This window comes from Tubulanus polymorphus, chromosome 6, assembly GCF_964204645.1.
Source record: "Tubulanus polymorphus chromosome 6, tnTubPoly1.2, whole genome shotgun sequence".
Lineage (NCBI taxonomy): Eukaryota > Metazoa > Nemertea > Palaeonemertea > Tubulaniformes > Tubulanidae > Tubulanus > Tubulanus polymorphus.
This window is the reverse complement of record NC_134030.1, coordinates 10,420,081-10,438,323: the sequence shown is the minus strand read 5'-3', so window position 1 is coordinate 10,438,323 and position 18,243 is coordinate 10,420,081. Positions and strand designations below refer to the sequence as shown.

Genomic DNA, 18,243 nt, shown 5'->3' with positions numbered 1-18,243 from the left:
GCCTCCATCGATGATTATTGAACGAATAAATCAATTTGAATTGAATTTACGCAACGGCAGCCATATTTGATCTGTAGTGTGACTTAGCATATTTACGCGATGCCGGTTGCGATGTCTACTACGGCCAAAAAAGAGAAAAAAGACACTAAAAAAGACGCCGAAAAACCGAAAGAAGAGTCTAAAGTCGACACGGAATTGTTGACTATCGAAGGTGGGCTGCAAATTACATTATAGACGATTTTCCAATCGAAAAATGTCGAATCATCAAATGCTCGATGATAGTCTGTGTTTATACCGTTTAACTCAGTTACAAGAGATGATTTTTTTAATGATTTTTCGGTCTCAAATGATTTATGAAATTTTCAGATGTCAAGGAACATGTAAAACACATCGAAAAAACCGTGTCGACGAAAGAGCCGCGTTTCGTTACGCGCGCCTTACGAGGTTTAGCGTCCCTGCGGAAGAAACTCAACCACACGATCCTGAGAAAATGCATCAATGGATATTTGCCGAGTAGTTCGTCGGCGCAAAAAGAAGTTTTACTCAGCTACCTCGATGAGGTAATAGGATGCTACTTCGGTTTATAACTATTATTTAGTACCTCTTTAAATTAAAAGAGCACATGCCCAATGAATAGAATATCGTGTGAAAGTTATTCTATAAAGTAATACGTTCACAAATTATGAATATGCTCCTGATTTGAATTTAAGTTCAGGCTTCTGAGTATTAAGACTTTTAAATCAGCAATTTCAGCACGTTATTGTTTCTGTGTGCAGGTGCGTGTTTCTGATGCCATCTCTGTTGAACGCTGACAGTTTTCCAGTCATTTCAGTAGACATTTCAAAAGGCATTTTATCCTCTTGGAAGATTTTTGAATTCTAAACTATTATAATAGTTTAGAATAAATTAATTCAAAAAATCTTCCATGTGTTGTTGCCATCATATATGACATGATAAACATATATTATTGGGCGTACTATATATCCATCATTAAAGCGAACAAATGATGTTGTCTTTGATTTTATCAATTTTATGTAGGCTACTTAGAGAACACACGTGCTTGTGTTTACCACAGAGATACCGTCCAAAATAGCGCCAACTGCGGGTTGGAAGTGAACTACGTAAACAAAGTGAAGAATAAATAAACGACTAATTTAGAGCTCATTAGTAATTTTCCATCACACAGTCAGATCTCATTATTTAATACAAAAGTAGCGTTTGGTTTATTAATAATGAAAAGTACAATTTATTGGGCATGTGGCCTTAACCCTATCTGTGCTGACTAATTAATACCCTATAGTGCTGGAGATAATTTGAAAAATTTAAAAATTCAACCCTAGTGTGTTGAATAACGGGAATATCACTATAGTGCGTCTACACCGCGGTTCGGTGTATTGTTAGTTACTAGTATTTCACTATGTTTGACAGGTGCTGCCATTTTCAAGAGATAATTACTAATTACATCAATACACCGCAGTGCGGTGTACTAGCAAAATCTATCACTGATTTATACACCGCACTGCGGTGTAGACGCACTGAAAGGGTTAAGGCACCTAAGCTAGCTAGAAAATGTTCCGATTAAGTTCTCACGACACTCGTCTGTTGTTGTATTTTCTAGCCGATGGAGACCGATGGAACGGAGACCCCGCTGCGTCTGCGCTCGGCTAAGAGTCTTTCGACGTTGCCGGAGATTGAAATCTACATGCATCTGCTCTTATTGATTCATCTCGTCGACACTGAACGTTACGCCGATGTAAGTATTCGAGTTTTACCATACTGCGTTCTTCCTTCGGTGTTGGTTATAACCGGCTTCCTACCACTTGATTCCTTGAAAACTCCTTCACTAACAGAAAATGTAGATATTTTTTTCAAGTCGGTGAATTTTGTAAAATAACCAAAAAATCAGATGAGGTTGCTACAAGATAATGCGTAAAATCAAACAGTTTCCGTCCATGTCTTTTTCGTATTGGATTGAGTTGATTGGTTGAATTCTTAGCAAATCAGTCAGAGGGAAAGTCAAAGAACAACAAGGGCGAACTTCAGTTCTATTCGCTAGTGGACTTGTTGTCGGAACTAATAACCGAACGCGCTATAATTTGGTCGTAAGATATTTCACATCGTCGGCCATTTTGGAAATAGGTCCAAACTACTGCAACCGTGCTCAACCGCGTGGTCGACTATTTCAGGACTATAGTTCCGACTAACTGACATTCGGTTTCATTAAGTACATGTACGACTAGTCGACTAACTCTGATAACCGAAGTTAGCCGTGCGTGTCCGGGAATAGTCTGGGTCAAAGCAGGTCAAATATAGCCACCCTGTACGGAAATATTTCCTTGTGAAGCTACTGCATCGGGTGTAAAAGAAGAAGCTTTGTTTCTGTTTTTGAAGGCTGTAACGTGCGCGAATCTGTTGATGGAGAAAGTCCTCGCTCAGAATCGTCGGTCGCTGGACATGATCGCGGCGAAGGCGTATTTCTATTACTTCCGAGCGCACGAATTGACGAACCAACTCGACAAGATACGGAGGTGAGTCGTCAATCTAGCTGCGATAGCTCATTACGATGTAAAGAACAAACGTGTAGAATATTGACGTTTTAGATGCCTTTTTAGCCCACTCGGGTCTTAAGTACCAGCGTGTTATATTGTGTTCAGTTTCTGTCCGTCATCGGCTGTTCGTGTGTAGATGGAATCCATTTATTTTCGGAAGTGTTTGAAGATGCTTTGAGGGAGGGATTTTCGTGATATTTTGGTATGTACATTCAACTACCCTAGACACATCTTCAGCCCGAAAACTGGCCCCGTGATCAGAATCAGGATGTCCAACCGGCAGCCGTTGATCATCGCCAAGATCAGTACATTTTACACATTTTTGAAGTTTTAAAGGAAAATTTTGAAGATGCCTCTCAATTATTTCGATCTCCCATAACATATCAGACGGATTGCTCTATCAGATAGTCAACTGACGCACAATGGACTGCCATCTTAAAGAGTCATCAGTCTTCATTTGAAGTGGAAAAAGGTTTTTTGAGTAAACTATCAACAGGTCGCTTGTAAATGATGATTTGAATTGACACCTCTTATGGGAGTGTATCATCGGGACACAATGAATAAAATTGCTTACATGCTTATCTGATGCAAGCAATGATTTTACTACTAAAAATTCTGAGATTCTTTTCTGGTAGATGCTTGGGATTGTTTAATTACCGGTACTTACTTTGGACAATGAATTGTCATATTTGCCAATGGAAAAAAGAAAGATTAAAAACCATTTTATTCCATGGGTGAAAATAATATTTGAATCATTTTTCTGATGTGATACCTCACTCTTGCATATGATGACATTTGATGTGTTGAGTTAAAAACTATGATTGAACACTAGGACGGACTGATGCAAAAAGTGTGGTTGTAAAGGCCATATATGCCTTCTACATCTTACTTCAGTGATAAAGGGCTATCAGTGATAAAATTTTCAAATGATACTTTGAGACTCGTGTAGTGTCATATTGGGACCGGAAAAAGATTGGGTGATTTTTTGGGGTCGACATCTATCCATGGGGTGGATGCCGGGGTTGTCACATCCCAAAAGGGCACTTTCATGTCCACAAGGGCAATAACAGGGGAACTATCACGCTAAGATGCATCATTATCTTTGTTGACAAAATGAAAAGGGGCACTAAAAAAAGTTTATGGAGTTGTGTGAGTCTAATAACTCCCCCTGGCTCTGGCTCTGCCCCTGCTATCAAAACTCGGATGCCCCCATTAGAATGATAGAATACATGCAGTAGGTTGTTCTGCTTGCAAATGATGATTTGAATTCACACCTCTTATGGGAGTGTATCATCAGAACCAATGAATAAAATTGCTTACATAGCTTATCTGATGCAAGCAATGATTTTAGTTTTGAAAATTCTGTGTAGGCCCTATCTTATATGGTTGGTGGTTGGGGGTAGCAACTTTTAACGTCCACATGATAAACCACTCTTTATATCCTCTAAACCTACAACTTTAAACTAGGCCTATATGCAATTCACTCCAGTGATTAAATGGGATCCAATTAAATGGGATTGTATAATTGTTTAAAGGCATCCAATTAAATGGGATTGAATGCTTGTTTAAACTAGTAGTACTTACTTTGGCCACAGTAATTTGTAGATACTTATAATCATTTTCTAGTACTGAATATTGTATCTTACCTCACCTCACTCTTGCATATGATGACAGTTGATGTGTTGAGTAAAAAACTATGATTGAACACTAGGACGGACTGATGCAAAAATTGTGGCTGTAAAGGCCATATGCCACATCCGAAAAAGGCGCTTTCATGCCCTGAAAGGCAATACAAGGTATACTCTCGCACTAAAATTAACCATTTATTTTTGTTGACAAAATAAAACAGAGCGCTCGAAATTATTTGGTGGACTTGTATAAGTCTCACAAGTCTCACTGGTACCCCTGGTTCTGCCCCTGCTATCAACATTATGATCCCCTTATTAGAATGATTGAATACAGCCGGAATAATGTTGTTCCGCTTGCAAATGATGATTTGAATTGACACCTCTTATGGGAGTGTATAATCATAACGCAATGAATAAAATTGCTTACATAGCTTATCTGATGCAAGCAATGATTTGAGTACTGAAAACTCTTAGATTCCCTTCTGGTCGGTGATAGAGGGTCGCTACTTAACGTTCATAAGATAGGCCATTCTTTTTACCCTGTAAACCTACCACTTTGTAATTCACTCCAGTGATTAAAGGCATCCAATTAAATGCGATAATTTAATCAGCGGTACTTACTTATTTACACAGTAAATTGACATATTTTCCGATGGAAACGGAAGAGATTAAAACCCACTTTATTCTATTGCTAAAAATAATATTTTATAATCGTTCCCAAGTGTCATGATAAAAAATCTGACATTCGATAAAATTGAAGATGTTTGAAGATATTAAAACAATGGATATCTAAGGCTACATGACGAGTTATTAATTTGGCATTAGTAAACAATTGACGGCAGAATGAGATGTTCCCCTAACTTTAAATCCTTAGAATTTAGCTTGCGGTTTGGTCAGGCGTAAACATTAACAATGAATTCCATTTTAGAGAAATTGATTTATAGAAGAGGACATTCAGTTCGTGGCCATTGTTTCGACCAAACCATAATATCACTATACTGCAACAGGTAGTCGAGTAGGTAAATTAAAAGAAAACAAAGAAAATCATTATTTAGATAATAATAGTATTTAGATCTGTTTACATCAGAAATGGCAGGACCTCAATTTCGGAGGTTGTTAGGCATCTGGCAAAACTATGATATCATTCTAAAAGTTAGCCAATCAGATTTGGAATTATAGTCAGGTGACCAGTCGAGTGCTGAGGGATATAAAACCCCAGGCACTGACTGGGAGGGGAGATTTTGGCTCGGTTTAGGTGAGACCTTAGCTCACAGTTTGCACGATATCGACTGTTAGTTGAAAATTATATTCGACGCAAGTTGTTGAAATTGATATGACTATCTATCTATAGGCTATATTGGAATTTTCACGAGTGTGACGAACGATACATAATTTGGTACAATAAACTTCTTGCTTTCGTATACCAAGGACTATCTCGTTTTTGTTCTTGATTACGCAGTTTTACTAGTTCTTGAATGGTGTAGACACCGTGCATCATTACACCAAGAACCAAGTAAATACTCATACAGTGTAAACAATATATAAATGATAAATCCCTCATGTGATACCTCACTCTTGCATATGATGACATTTGATGTGTTGAGTCAAAAACTATGATTGAACACTAGGACGGACTGATGCTAAAAGTGTGGTTGTAAAGGCCATATGCCCTCTACATCTTACTTCAGTGATAAAGTGCTATCAGTGATAAAGTTTTCAAATCATACTTCAAAATAACTCATGTAAGAGGCAAATTTTGGTCCAAAGAAATTGTGTGATTTTTTTGGTGTCAACATCTATCCTGGGACTGAACCAGGGGCACATTTCAAAGGACCTATCACATCCCAAATGGAACTTTGATGTCCAAAAAGGCAATATTAGGTTTACATTACTCCTACACTGAGGGCCAGTTTTGGTGAACTTGTCATATACCTAGACACTTTGATATCCAAAAAGGCAATGACAGGGGTACTATCACACTGAAGTGTACAAATATCTTTGTTGACAAAATGAAAAAAGGGCACTTGAAAAAAATTGATGTACTTGTACTAACTCCTCTCACAAATCCCCCTGGTTCTGCCCCTGCTATCAACACTTGGATACCCCCATTAGAATAATTGAATACAGGAATAATGTTGTTCTGCTTGCAAATGATGAATTTGAATTGACACCTCTTATGGGAGTGTATCATCAGAACACAATGAATAAAATTGCTTACATAGCTTATCTGATGCAAGCAATGATTTTGCTAATGAAAATTCTGAGATTCTTTCCTGGTGGGTGGTTGGGGGTGGCCACACAATGTTTACATGGTAGACCACTGTTTATACGCTGTAAACCTACAATGATGTACCTTAATTCGCTTTAGTGATTTAATTGAATGGGATTGTTTAATTACTGGTACTTACTTTGGACACAGTAAATTGTCAAATTTTCCATCGGTGAAAAGAATATTTGAATCATTTCATTCCATTGCTAAAAAGAATTAATAATCATTTTCTATTGAAAGTATGGAATAAAATATTTACATTATAAATCACCTCATATGATACTTCACTCTTGCATATGATGACAGTTGAAGTGTTGAGTCAAAAACTATGATTGAACACTAGGACGGACTGATGCAAAAAGTATGACTGTAAAGGCCACACATGCCTTCCACATCTTACCTCAGTAATAAAGGGCTCACAGTTTGCAAGATAACGGCTGTTAGTAGTTAAAAATTATATTCGACCAAATTGTTGAAATTGATATGACTATCTATCTCTATATTGGAGTCTTGCTTGCGTATACCAAGGACTATCTACAAATCTCGTTTTTGTTCTTGATTATGGAGTTTTACTAGTTCTTATATCGTGTAATGATACCGTGCATCATTACACCAAGAACCAAGTTAATACTCATACAGTATAAACAATATATAAATCCCTCATATGGTACCTCACTCTTGCATATGATGACATTTGATGTGTTGAGTTAGAAACTATGATTGAACACTAGGACGGACTGATGCAAAAAGTGTGGATGTTAAGGCCAAATGCAGCCTACATCTTACTTCAGTGATACAGTTTTCAAATGATACTTTGAAATAACTACCATATATACTCATGTAAGAGTCAAATTTTGAACCGAAAAAAATCAGGTGACTTTTTTTAGGGTTGACATCTATCCAGGGGCGAATTCCGGGACAAATTTTGCAGGACTTGTCACATCCCAAAAGGGCACTTTTGTGTCCACAAGAAAAACATAAGGCATACTCCCCCACTGAAATGAACTGACTATCTTTGTTGACAAGAGAAAAGGGCACCCAAAAATGTTTGGTGTCCTTGTTGTTCCGCTTGCAAATGATGATTTGAATTGACACCTCTTATGGTAGTGTATCATCAGAACACAATGAATAAAATAGCTTACATAGCTTATCTGATGCAAGAAATGATTTAACTACTGAAAATTCTGCAATTCTTTTTCGGTCGGTGGTTGGGGTACTCGACGTTCATATGATAGACCACTCTTTATACCCTCTAAACCTACGACTTTAAACTATGTAATTCATTCCAGTGATTAAAGGTATCCAATCGATTGGGATCATTAAATTTCCAGTGCATACTTTGGACTCAGTAAATCGTGATATTTTCCTATGGAAAAAGGAAAGATTAAAAACCATATTTGAATCATTTTCTATTGAAAGTATTGCATACCTCATGCGATACCTCGTCACTCTTGCAAATGATGACAGTTGATGTGTTGAGTTAAAAACTATGATTGAACACTAGGACGGACTGATGCAAAAATTGTGGCTGTAAAGGCCATGCGCCCTCTACATCATACTTTCAGTGATAAAGTGCTATCGGTGATAAAGTTTTCAAATGATTCTTTGAAATAACTACTGTATGCTCAGGTAAAGTCTAATTTTGGACCGAAAAAAATTGGTGATTTTTTGGGGGTCGATGTCTATCCAGGGGCGAATTTCAAAGGACTTGTCACATCCCAAATGTGACCTTTATGTCCATTAAGGCAATAGCAGGGGAACTATCGCACTGAAATGCACTATTTTCTTCGTTGGCAAAATAAAAAAGGGCACTTGAAAAAATTGATTGACTTGTACAAGCCTCACAAGTCCCCCTGGTCCCAAGTCCCCACTCGGATACCCCCATTAGAATGATTGAATATACGGTATGAATAACGTTGTTCCGCTTGCAAATGATGATTTGAATTGACACCTCTTATGGGAGTGTATCATCAGAACACTATGAATAAAATTGCTTACATAGCTTATCTGATGCAAGTAATGATTTAACTACTGAAAAATTCTGACATTCTCTTCTGGTGGGTGGTTTAAGGTAGCTACTCAATGTTCACACGATAGACCAATCTTTATACCCTGAAAACCTACAACTTTAAATTATTATGTAATTCACTCCAGTGATTAAAAAGCATCCAATTAACTGGGATTGTTTGATTACCAGTACATATTTTGTACACAGTGAATTATAAATTGTCATATTTTCCAATGGAAAAGGGAAAGATTAAAAACAATTTTATTCCATTGTTAAAAAAAAGAATATTTGTATCATTTTCTGCGTACAATATTTGCAATAGATCTCCTCATGTGATACTTCACTCTTGCATATGATGACATTTGATGTGTTGAGTTAAAAACTATGATTGAACACTAGGACGGACTGATGCTAAAAGTGTGGTTGTAAAGGCCATATGCCCTCTACATCTTACTTTCAGTGATAAAGTGCTATCAGTGATAAAGCTTTCAAATGACACTTTGAAATAACCACTTTACACTATAGGCAAGTTAGTCAAATTTTAGACCGAAAAAAAAACAGGTGATTTTTTCCGGGTCAGCATCTTTCCAGGGGCAGATCCTGAGGCAAATTTTGAAGGACTTGTCGCATCCCAAATGGAGCTTTCATGTCCAAAAATGCAATATAGGTTTACTCCTCCACTGAGGGGCCAGTTTAGAAGAACTTGTCATATCCAAAAAGGCATTTTCATGTCCAAAAAGGCAATAAAAGTGGCACTACTGCACTGAAATGCATAGTTATTAATAATCTTTGTTGACAAAATGAAAAAAGGCACTAAGAAAATTTAAGTACAAGTAGAGTTGTACAAGTCTCACAAATCCCCCTGGTTCTGCCCCTGCTATCGACACTCAGACACCCTTATTAGAATAATTTTGTTGTTCCGCTTGCAAATGATGATTTAAATTGACACCTCTTATGGGAGTGTATCACCAGAACACAATGAATAAAATTGCTTACATAGCTTATCTGATGCAAGCAACGATTTTACTACTGAAAATTCTGAGATTATTATCTGGTGGGTGGTTGGTGGTAGAAACTTATAACGTTCACATGATAGACCATTCTTTATACCCCGTAAACCGACAACTTTAAACTATGTAATTCATTCCAGTGATTAAAAAGACATCCAATTTTAAATTAGATTTTTTAATCGTCTCCACATAGGCCTACTTTGCACACTCCAGTAAATTGTCATATTTTCCAATGAATAAAAAGGAAAGATTATCAAACCGTTTTATTCCATCGCTTAAAAGAATATTTGAATCATTTTCTATTGAAAGTACCGCGTACAATATTTACAATTTTATGAATCACCTCATGCGATACCTCGTCACTCTTGCATATGATGACAGTTGATGTGTTGAGTTAAAAACTTATGATTGAACACTAGGACGGACTGATGCAAAAAGTATGACTGTAAAGGCCATATATGCCTTCTACATCTTACCTCAGTGATAAAGGGCTATCAGTAATAAAGTTTTCAAATAACACTTAGTAATAACTGCCGTGCTTGAGTAAAAGTTGGATTTTGGCCTTAGAAAATTGTGTGATTTTTTCGGGGTCGACATCTGTATGAGTAACACTTGGATACCCCCATTGGAATGATTGAATACACTTTGGACACAATAAATCGTTAATTGTCATATTTTCCAATTGAAAATGGAAAGATTAGAAACCATTTTATTCCAATGCTGAAAATAATATGTTAGAATTATTTTCTATTGAAAGTACTGTGTGCATAAATACAAGACATAAATCAACTCATGTGATACCTCACTCCTGCATATGATGATAGTTGATGTGTTGAGTTAAAGACTATGGTTGAACATTAGGACGGACTGAATGCGAAGAGCTTGGCTCTGTATTACTCATTAGCGTTGGGAATGTATACTCAGTATATATGACTTCATTGGGTTGAGGATCAGCGGTGAAAAGAAGCTTTTTCCTTGTTGTAACGGACTTGGGTACAACAACATATCAGATATTAGATATTTTTAACTCTTTTCATACTGAATACAAGTAACTACTATCAGTTATAATGATCCGGGACCAGTTGCTCAAATGTTTGTTAAAGATAGCCAGCGGATAAATACCATAGTAACAATGAAATATAATTTTCACTGTCCATCAACTATCCACTGGTCAACTCTTAAACATATTTTCACCAACTGGTCCCAGATTTTCTGGCCTCCTTAGGTAACTCGCAATGAGTATCTATTTTATATAAACAAAAATAATGGTTTTGAATCTCAAGGTCTTTAAAATACGCATCTTTTCTCGTTGCAGTTTTTTACACTCGCGACTTCGCACGTGCACGTTGAGGTCGGACTTCGAGGGACAAGCGATGATCCTGAATTTGCTGTTGCGAAACTACCTACACTTCAACCTGTACGATCAAGCCGACAAGCTGATTTCGAAATCGACGTATCCGGAAAGCGTGTCGAACAACGACTGGGCCAGATATCTTTACTACATAGGTAAGAAACCGGGATATACAAGACCTATGTACTGTCTGATATACAAGAACTTTCACTTAACCCTCTCAGTGCTGACTAATTGACACCCAAAATTGCTGGAGACAATTTGAAAATTTTTAAGTGTGTTGATTAGCTGGCATACCGCTATAATAGTGCATCTACACCGTAGTGCGGTGTATCGTCAGGTACTAATATTTCACTGCGTTTTACAGTGCTGTGATCTTTTAGTGGAGATAGAAACTAATAACTACATGTATTAGTAATAATACACTGTGATTAATACGCGGTGTACTAGCAAAGGTCATCATTGATCTATACACCGCGCTATGGTGTAAACACAATGAAAGTGTTAATGAGGACACCGCAGTCGATAAGCGCAATAAAGGATTTTGCCTGTAGCAAGGCGAAAATGCCAACAATGTCCATTAGACAACGATGCCAGATTTCTCAAATTCAATTGAAACTTAGAGCCATGATTTCTCAAATTTCATAAATGATGAATGATGAAAATATATGAAAAAAAGGGAAACAGGGGGCGGTAAATAGCAGAAAGTGGCCACTGTGACGGGTACTGGTAATGAAGATATAGTGTATCATCGATGTTATTTCCATATTCTAGGAAGAATCAAAGCTATGCAGTTGGAGTACTCGGAGGCTCATAAACACTTACTGACGGCGATGAGGAAAGCGCCGCAGCAGACGGCCGTCGGATTCAAACAAACCGTTCAGAAAGTTCTCATCGTCGTCGAATTGTTGCTGGGGGAAATTCCTGAACGCTCCGTATTCAGACAGACGTCGTTGAAGAAAACGCTAGCTCCGTACTTCCAGCTTACTCAAGGTAGACAAAAAAAATGTCCGAACTCGTTTGAAAAAGTAAAATGAAATATGAAACGACTACCGGCAATGCTACTGTTGCAATCTGTTTTCCGCTAGTTGCACTAGTAGATACACCATTACCCACGCTTCAATTTCGTCTACACAGGGTCCATAGGACTACTTGATTCCATAAAAACTCCTTCTAGATGGAAAATGCTCTTGAATTGCTTGAAACTCAACTTAATTTTAGTAAAATGTTGGAAGCTCCTTGTAAACTCGTTCAATTTTTAGAAAATCGAAAAAAGATACTTAGGAAGTCGTACATTAGACTACGCCTAGATCAGTAAAGTTGGAACCAGGATCTTTTTGTAACCTTAAAGAAGAAACCTTGTTAAACGCGTCAAAGATAAAAATGTGGATATAAAACCAACAAATAAGCGGTTTACCGATATAAACAGTACCGATATAGGTGTATTCTATCATAATAGGGATTTAAAAGTGATGCAGGAGCTTCCTTGAAATATGAAATTTTCTCCCATCAAAACTCCTCATGTCCAGTAGCGACTGATCTGTAGGGATGCTTCCTTATAATTCAATCAAAATCGAATGAACTTTTCAATACATCATCTATCAATGACTATTAAACACCCAAGTAGAGAAATAAATTAATCTCTAATGTGCCTCTTGTGATGATTGGCTATGTGGTAAAATCGTTTGATTATATGTTTTCAGCTGTGCGCACTGGTAATTTGGCAAAGTTCAACGAAGTGTTGGAGAAATTCGGAGCGAAGTTCCAGGCTGAGCACACATATACGTTGATCATCAGATTACGCCATAACGTCATCAAAACGGGCGTCCGAATGATCAATCTGTCGTACTCAAGGATTTCTCTGTCCGATATTGCTCAGAAATTACAACTGGATAGTCCGGAAGATGCCGAATTCATCGTAGCTAAGGTGCGTGGTTTGTAGGTGACACGTATGTCTAGACTTATGCAGTTGGCTGAAAAAAAAAGTCAGGTGGTGCCAAAGCTGTAGATAGATACAGTGAATTATGATTGATTATTATTTATTATTATTTTTATTGGTTTCATTTTAAGACAAGGATATGCTATAGCCGGATCAGACCAAAGTAAAATTTAGCCCGTGCCTAATTAGACCACTAATTAAACTGCTCACTCGATACTAAACAAATGCTATGAAAAAGCGCAGTGAGTCACTTCAAGAACCAGTTGCAATTCATGCACAATAATTTGACCCTCGCTATAATTAGGTTTTGGTCATAAAACCAGCACCGGCCATTTGGCACCCGTGTTAATGTTTGGCCTTGATTGAAAATGTTTGTGTGATCACGTCGCCTGTTACTACGTACGTACAAATCCTTGAAGTGGACGATGATAACATTCGTTTATGTTTTTGTTACAGGCAATTCGTGATGGAGTGATCGAAGCTACCATCGACCACGAGAAGGGCTACGTACAGTCAAAAGAGAACATCGATATATACAGTACGCGTGAACCGATGGCCGCCTTCCATCAGCGAATCACATTCTGTCTAGATATACATAATCAGTCGGTCAAAGTAAGTTTCAACGTGTGCAACCGCAGTGTGGCTGCTGACCTGGAAAACCTGCCATACTCGGGGGGGGAATCAGAAAAAAGGGATCAGGACAATTGCCCCCCCGGACAACTGCCCCCGGACAATTGCCCCTCCAAATTAAATCTTTTTAATCTTAAAGTAACACTGATATTTATTTCAAATTAATTAGACAAAGTGAACTAATTCTAACTAATTAGGACTGCTTTGAAGTTTTTGATTGGCTAAAGAAACTCTAAAACGAATTCCAATAAATCCGCCAACGTTAACTAATGCACTAATGAGTGGACTTATTAAGTTTAAGTTAACTTAATTTGGTAAGTGAATTATGATTACACAAGGGCTGATTTAAAGTTTTTGATCTGCACACAACATCAGTAATTCTATATCTTATAAATCTATATTCAATAATATGCAAATGAATTTCTAAGTAAAGTATTTAGGTGGTGTTAATCCAAATCAAAAGGGATTTTATTCGGGGGGGGGGGCATTTGTCCTAGAATCCAGAAAAATGTAGGAAAACTCGGGGAATTTGACAATTCGGATGAGGGGTCATTCATTTATTACATACACACTTGGGGAAGGGGAGGGGTCAGTGCAATTACATGCTATAATGCTTAATGTGATAAAAAATGACTGATTTTGGGGTACATGGGGGGGAATGATGAAAAATTCAAATTGTATGTGTATGTACCGTATTTTCTGGCCAATAAGCCGATTTTCTAGCCTTAGATTTTTACCCAAAATATCGTGATCGGCTTATTGGGCGGATACGATCTGACATAAAAAATCACTTCCTGATCTATGCTACTCATATGCTCTCAATGATCGTCAAAATCAAGAAAAGTGGTCGATATTTATTTGAGGTCATTATTTACTACCAATTATAATCTATTTTGAACTATTTTATTTTTACTTTGATTGTTCCATCACCGCACAGCGGCAATGGTATACATTTATATAACACACGAGTTCATCGTACTACCACGTGTCAGTTCATACATTAGTATATATGCAAATCAGCAGTGAGCCGAGTACTGCTTGTATGGCTGTGTGTATAGTAATCAGCTGAGTGAGTCTATATATAGCACAGTCACTCGGCGATGATAGTATACACAGCACTCTCACACATCGGCGGGCGCTACTGTCAGCCTCTTAAATCGTCAAAGACGAACTAATTGACAAATCAGTGAATTAAAATCTCTGATGAAGGGCCTCGGCTTATTGGGCGAAGCTTTATGAAATCCATGTATTTTAGGCTAAAAAACTGCCCTCGGCTTATTGGCCGAGTCGGCTTATTGGCCGGAAAATACGGTTATAAATGAATCATCCCTGATTCGTGTTACTTTACCAGTTCGAGACTCATTGAAAAATGAATGAATTGTTACATTTTAAACCGAAAAATTTCTCTGATTCACTCAGGGAATTTTGCGTGTTATCACATAAATAAATCAGGGGATTTGAGAGGAAAGTGGCCACCCGTGCAATCTGACCGTATTATGGGGGACCAATCAACGATTCCACTTGTGGCAAGTGAGGATCCACTGAGTTTGCTCGTAGTAAATGAACTAATTATGACGATCGTCTCTGTTTCAGGCTATGAGGTTTCCACCGAAGTCGTACAATAAGGATTTAGAATCAGCCGAGGTAAGAAAGAGAAATGGAAAACTAATGAATGATTTTCGATCTATTCTCCCTTATAATGTCGCGCAACCATATTTTCTCGACCACCCAATATTTTAAAATGAGAACATAGTGTCGCAAATTCCCAAAATCTATGTGACACTTCACTTAAAGATGGCTGATACAGTTAATCTTAATGCACTCAGATATTTGTTGAAATATTCTTGTATACAAAAAGTGTGTTCTGTCCGACAAACAAGCATGTCAAACAATTCCGCTCAGCTGCTGCTACCTGGAACCACCCCATTCATTCAGATATTCGCCTCTGACATTTAAGCCAGGTTTCAATCAAATGCATTCTGGTTTAGGGATGGCAAATCCAGAACTTTAGAAACTCTTTACAGGCTTACTGTCTGGTTAACAGATTACGCTGTTCTGAGGCTGGTTGCCCAAAAGTTGGTTAGTGGAGTTAAACTGGTGGACAAATAACCTCGTAACAAAGCAAATTCAATTTTCACTATGGTATTTATCCGCTGGTTAACCCTTACAATGCTGACTTATTGATACTGAAAGTGACAGAGATGTATGAGATTGAAAATTTTATGAAATTCCACCGCAGTGTGGGGAATAACATGCGTACCGTTTCGGTGCTTCTACATCGCGTTGCAGTGTATCGTTAGTTACTAATATTTCACTATACATTTGACAGACGTTGCCATCTTTCATTAAAGATGACAACCAACTAATTACTGATAACATCCACGCACCAAGATGCGGTGTACTAGCGAAATCCACCGATTTATACATCCCACTGTGGTGTAGGTGCACTGAAAGGATTAACTCTTAACCAACTTTTGAGCAACTGGAACCCTGAAATAGGTAAAGCGTATTTTGGTCGAAATGAATGCAAAGAAAAAAGAGTAGAAGAGTACAATTGAAACCTTTCAGAAGTGTGAAGTCTTGATCACTAATTGAAAGTGTGGTGACAAAAATGATATAATGTGCATTTAGTTCATTCATAAGTTCATTTTCAATCTAAAATATCTTGTTGAGGTGAACTTCTGAAAGCTTGGATGATCAGAAACTGGAATAATGGTTGAAGAGTATGTCTGTGAGGGTCAGTTCCAGGTTGCAAACTGCGCAAGCGATGTCTACCGTGTAATGTGGCCAAAAGACATTAAATGGCTTTTCCTTAATCAATATCTAGAAATATTCAGTGAAATATATTTTTTTATTATCATGAAACGCTATCAGTAATTTTATGCCATTTCGTAAAGTTCAATATGTATTCTTTACCTAGATCGATGGTGCGTATGATTTATTTTGGTAGGCCGTCGTCGAAAATCTCTATTATTTTTTCATCCGTTCATTGCGTTCTAATAAAAGTAACTTATTTATTACTTTTGATTAATAGCACTAATAAAAACTCAGTTCGTGTTTGAATTGATTGTAAAAGTATTAAATGAAATTTCCTTGCTAAGAAGAATCTGATCTGGATGAAAAGGTTTATCGTATTTGAGTACCGGTATACTAAAATGGCAATTTTCGATTAGTGCGAATATTTTTCAATTTTCCTCAAGGTTTCATCCATTTGTTAGCTAAATAGCTGGAGGTCGTTGAAAGAATCAAAAATTCAAATTAGTATTACACCTGAAGTCTGTTATAACACCACCATCGGGACTCAGAAAATTTCGCCGATCTTACAGATACAGATTTACTTTTTGCCTGCGGGAATCAGGGAACTCTCGACTCGTTCAAAGTTGGGGCAAAATTAGGGAATTTTGATGTCCTGGTGTCTTGTATTCATCCTTGCTGGCGGTACAAAGAGTGGTACAAGTTGTACAAGAACCTTTTCAGAAGAAATGAGCCCCACTTAGAATAACTTCTAATTCTATCATGGAAATATGGTGAAGAGTCGGGGAAATATCAGAAAAGTTACAAATTTGATTATGGTAAGATTCCGGTTAGATTTGGTGTATATTCGCGTTCTCGGAAAGATTTTTAGCATTAAGAGCGACCACGGGCGTTATAATGGACTTCGTTATTCCGCGTGTTCGTAGAATGACTGATCAAAGATCGAACAGTTAACCCGCGTGCAACAGCGCCGGAATTCGTATAAAAACCTAACCGTCGATAATTTCGATCGTAATTCTTTTCTTGTAGGATCGGCGAGAAAGAGAGCAACAAGAGTTAGAAAGCGCTAAGGAAATCGCCGACGAGGACTTCGACGGGTTTCCTTGAGAATAACCGCACGCGTTAGTTCATGTGCTCCATTGACACTTCTTGTATATATAAACATATAGCGGTATATCTAGACGTCGCTGATGTCTCTTCGTCAACTGGTAGAAAATGTTTCGATTTCGAATTGCTCGTGCGCCTATCAATAATACGCATTTGACCTTGTTCGTCGCCAGATGTTGTCGACTGACGAATTAACATACGTGGACGGTATGAAGATCTCTGCTTGCCTGCTGCCGCTGCTGTTGCACCGTCCGTCGTGACTACTACTCAAAATGTATTTGGACGGTTCTCAACGAGTACATAGATCTTTGCAGCAGGTGTTCGCGCGAAAACGTAAAAAAGCCGACCGGTTGTTACTAAACTTTGTTATTTTCAAGTAGTTATTTATGTTACTAATCTGATATTTCGTGTAACAACCACGGTAGTACAGTTTTCAGTGAATAACTAATTTTAACCCTACAATTATTGGAAATTTACCATGAACCGTGGAACTGGGTACATTGAAACCCGGGTTCATTTACCATGAACCGTGGAACTGGGTATATTGAAACCCGGGTTCAACGAGCTAGCGTAGATGTGGTTTTTGTAATTATTAATTTAATGAAATGTAATTGACCTTGCTGTAATTTTTTTTTTTTTGAATGAATGATGGAAAAATAAAAAGTTTAGCTTTCTAAACTGGCGTTGAAGCGATGCGTATAAATAAGTTTCATTTCTCTCGTCTGACTCTATATTCAATCATCCTCGCTTGCCAGGGTCCGGTATCGCTCCTGAACTCGCTTCCACCAGCCCCATCTGGCCTCATGACGCGTGATTTCATTACTGGCACCGTTACGCATGACATCATATATCGATTTGCGAAATACTTCCTACTTCGGTAAAACGTTCGCTAATTGGTCAATTAAAACGGGAAAACCAATAGAAGCTAATGTCGTTTGTTACAAGCGCTGTGATTGGTACGACCGGATTCTGGTCGGCTAGCAACGACTCGTGAGGTC

General features: G+C 37.7%; 1 protein-coding gene across 1 annotated transcript; it reads left to right on the top strand.

Annotated features, from left to right (window-relative positions):
• Nucleotides 1-67: 67 nt before the first annotated feature.
• On the top strand, nucleotides 68-17,942 carry LOC141907085 (26S proteasome non-ATPase regulatory subunit 3-like). Its single transcript, XM_074796655.1, has 10 exons — nucleotides 68-211; nucleotides 367-560; nucleotides 1,619-1,753; nucleotides 2,392-2,528; nucleotides 10,780-10,970; nucleotides 11,590-11,808; nucleotides 12,519-12,742; nucleotides 13,211-13,366; nucleotides 14,978-15,028; nucleotides 17,168-17,942. Exons 1-10 carry the CDS (start codon nucleotides 100-102, stop codon nucleotides 17,243-17,245), a joined length of 1,497 nt encoding a protein of 498 aa, XP_074652756.1. The 5' UTR covers nucleotides 68-99; the 3' UTR covers nucleotides 17,246-17,942.
• Nucleotides 17,943-18,243: the final 301 nt, after the last annotated feature.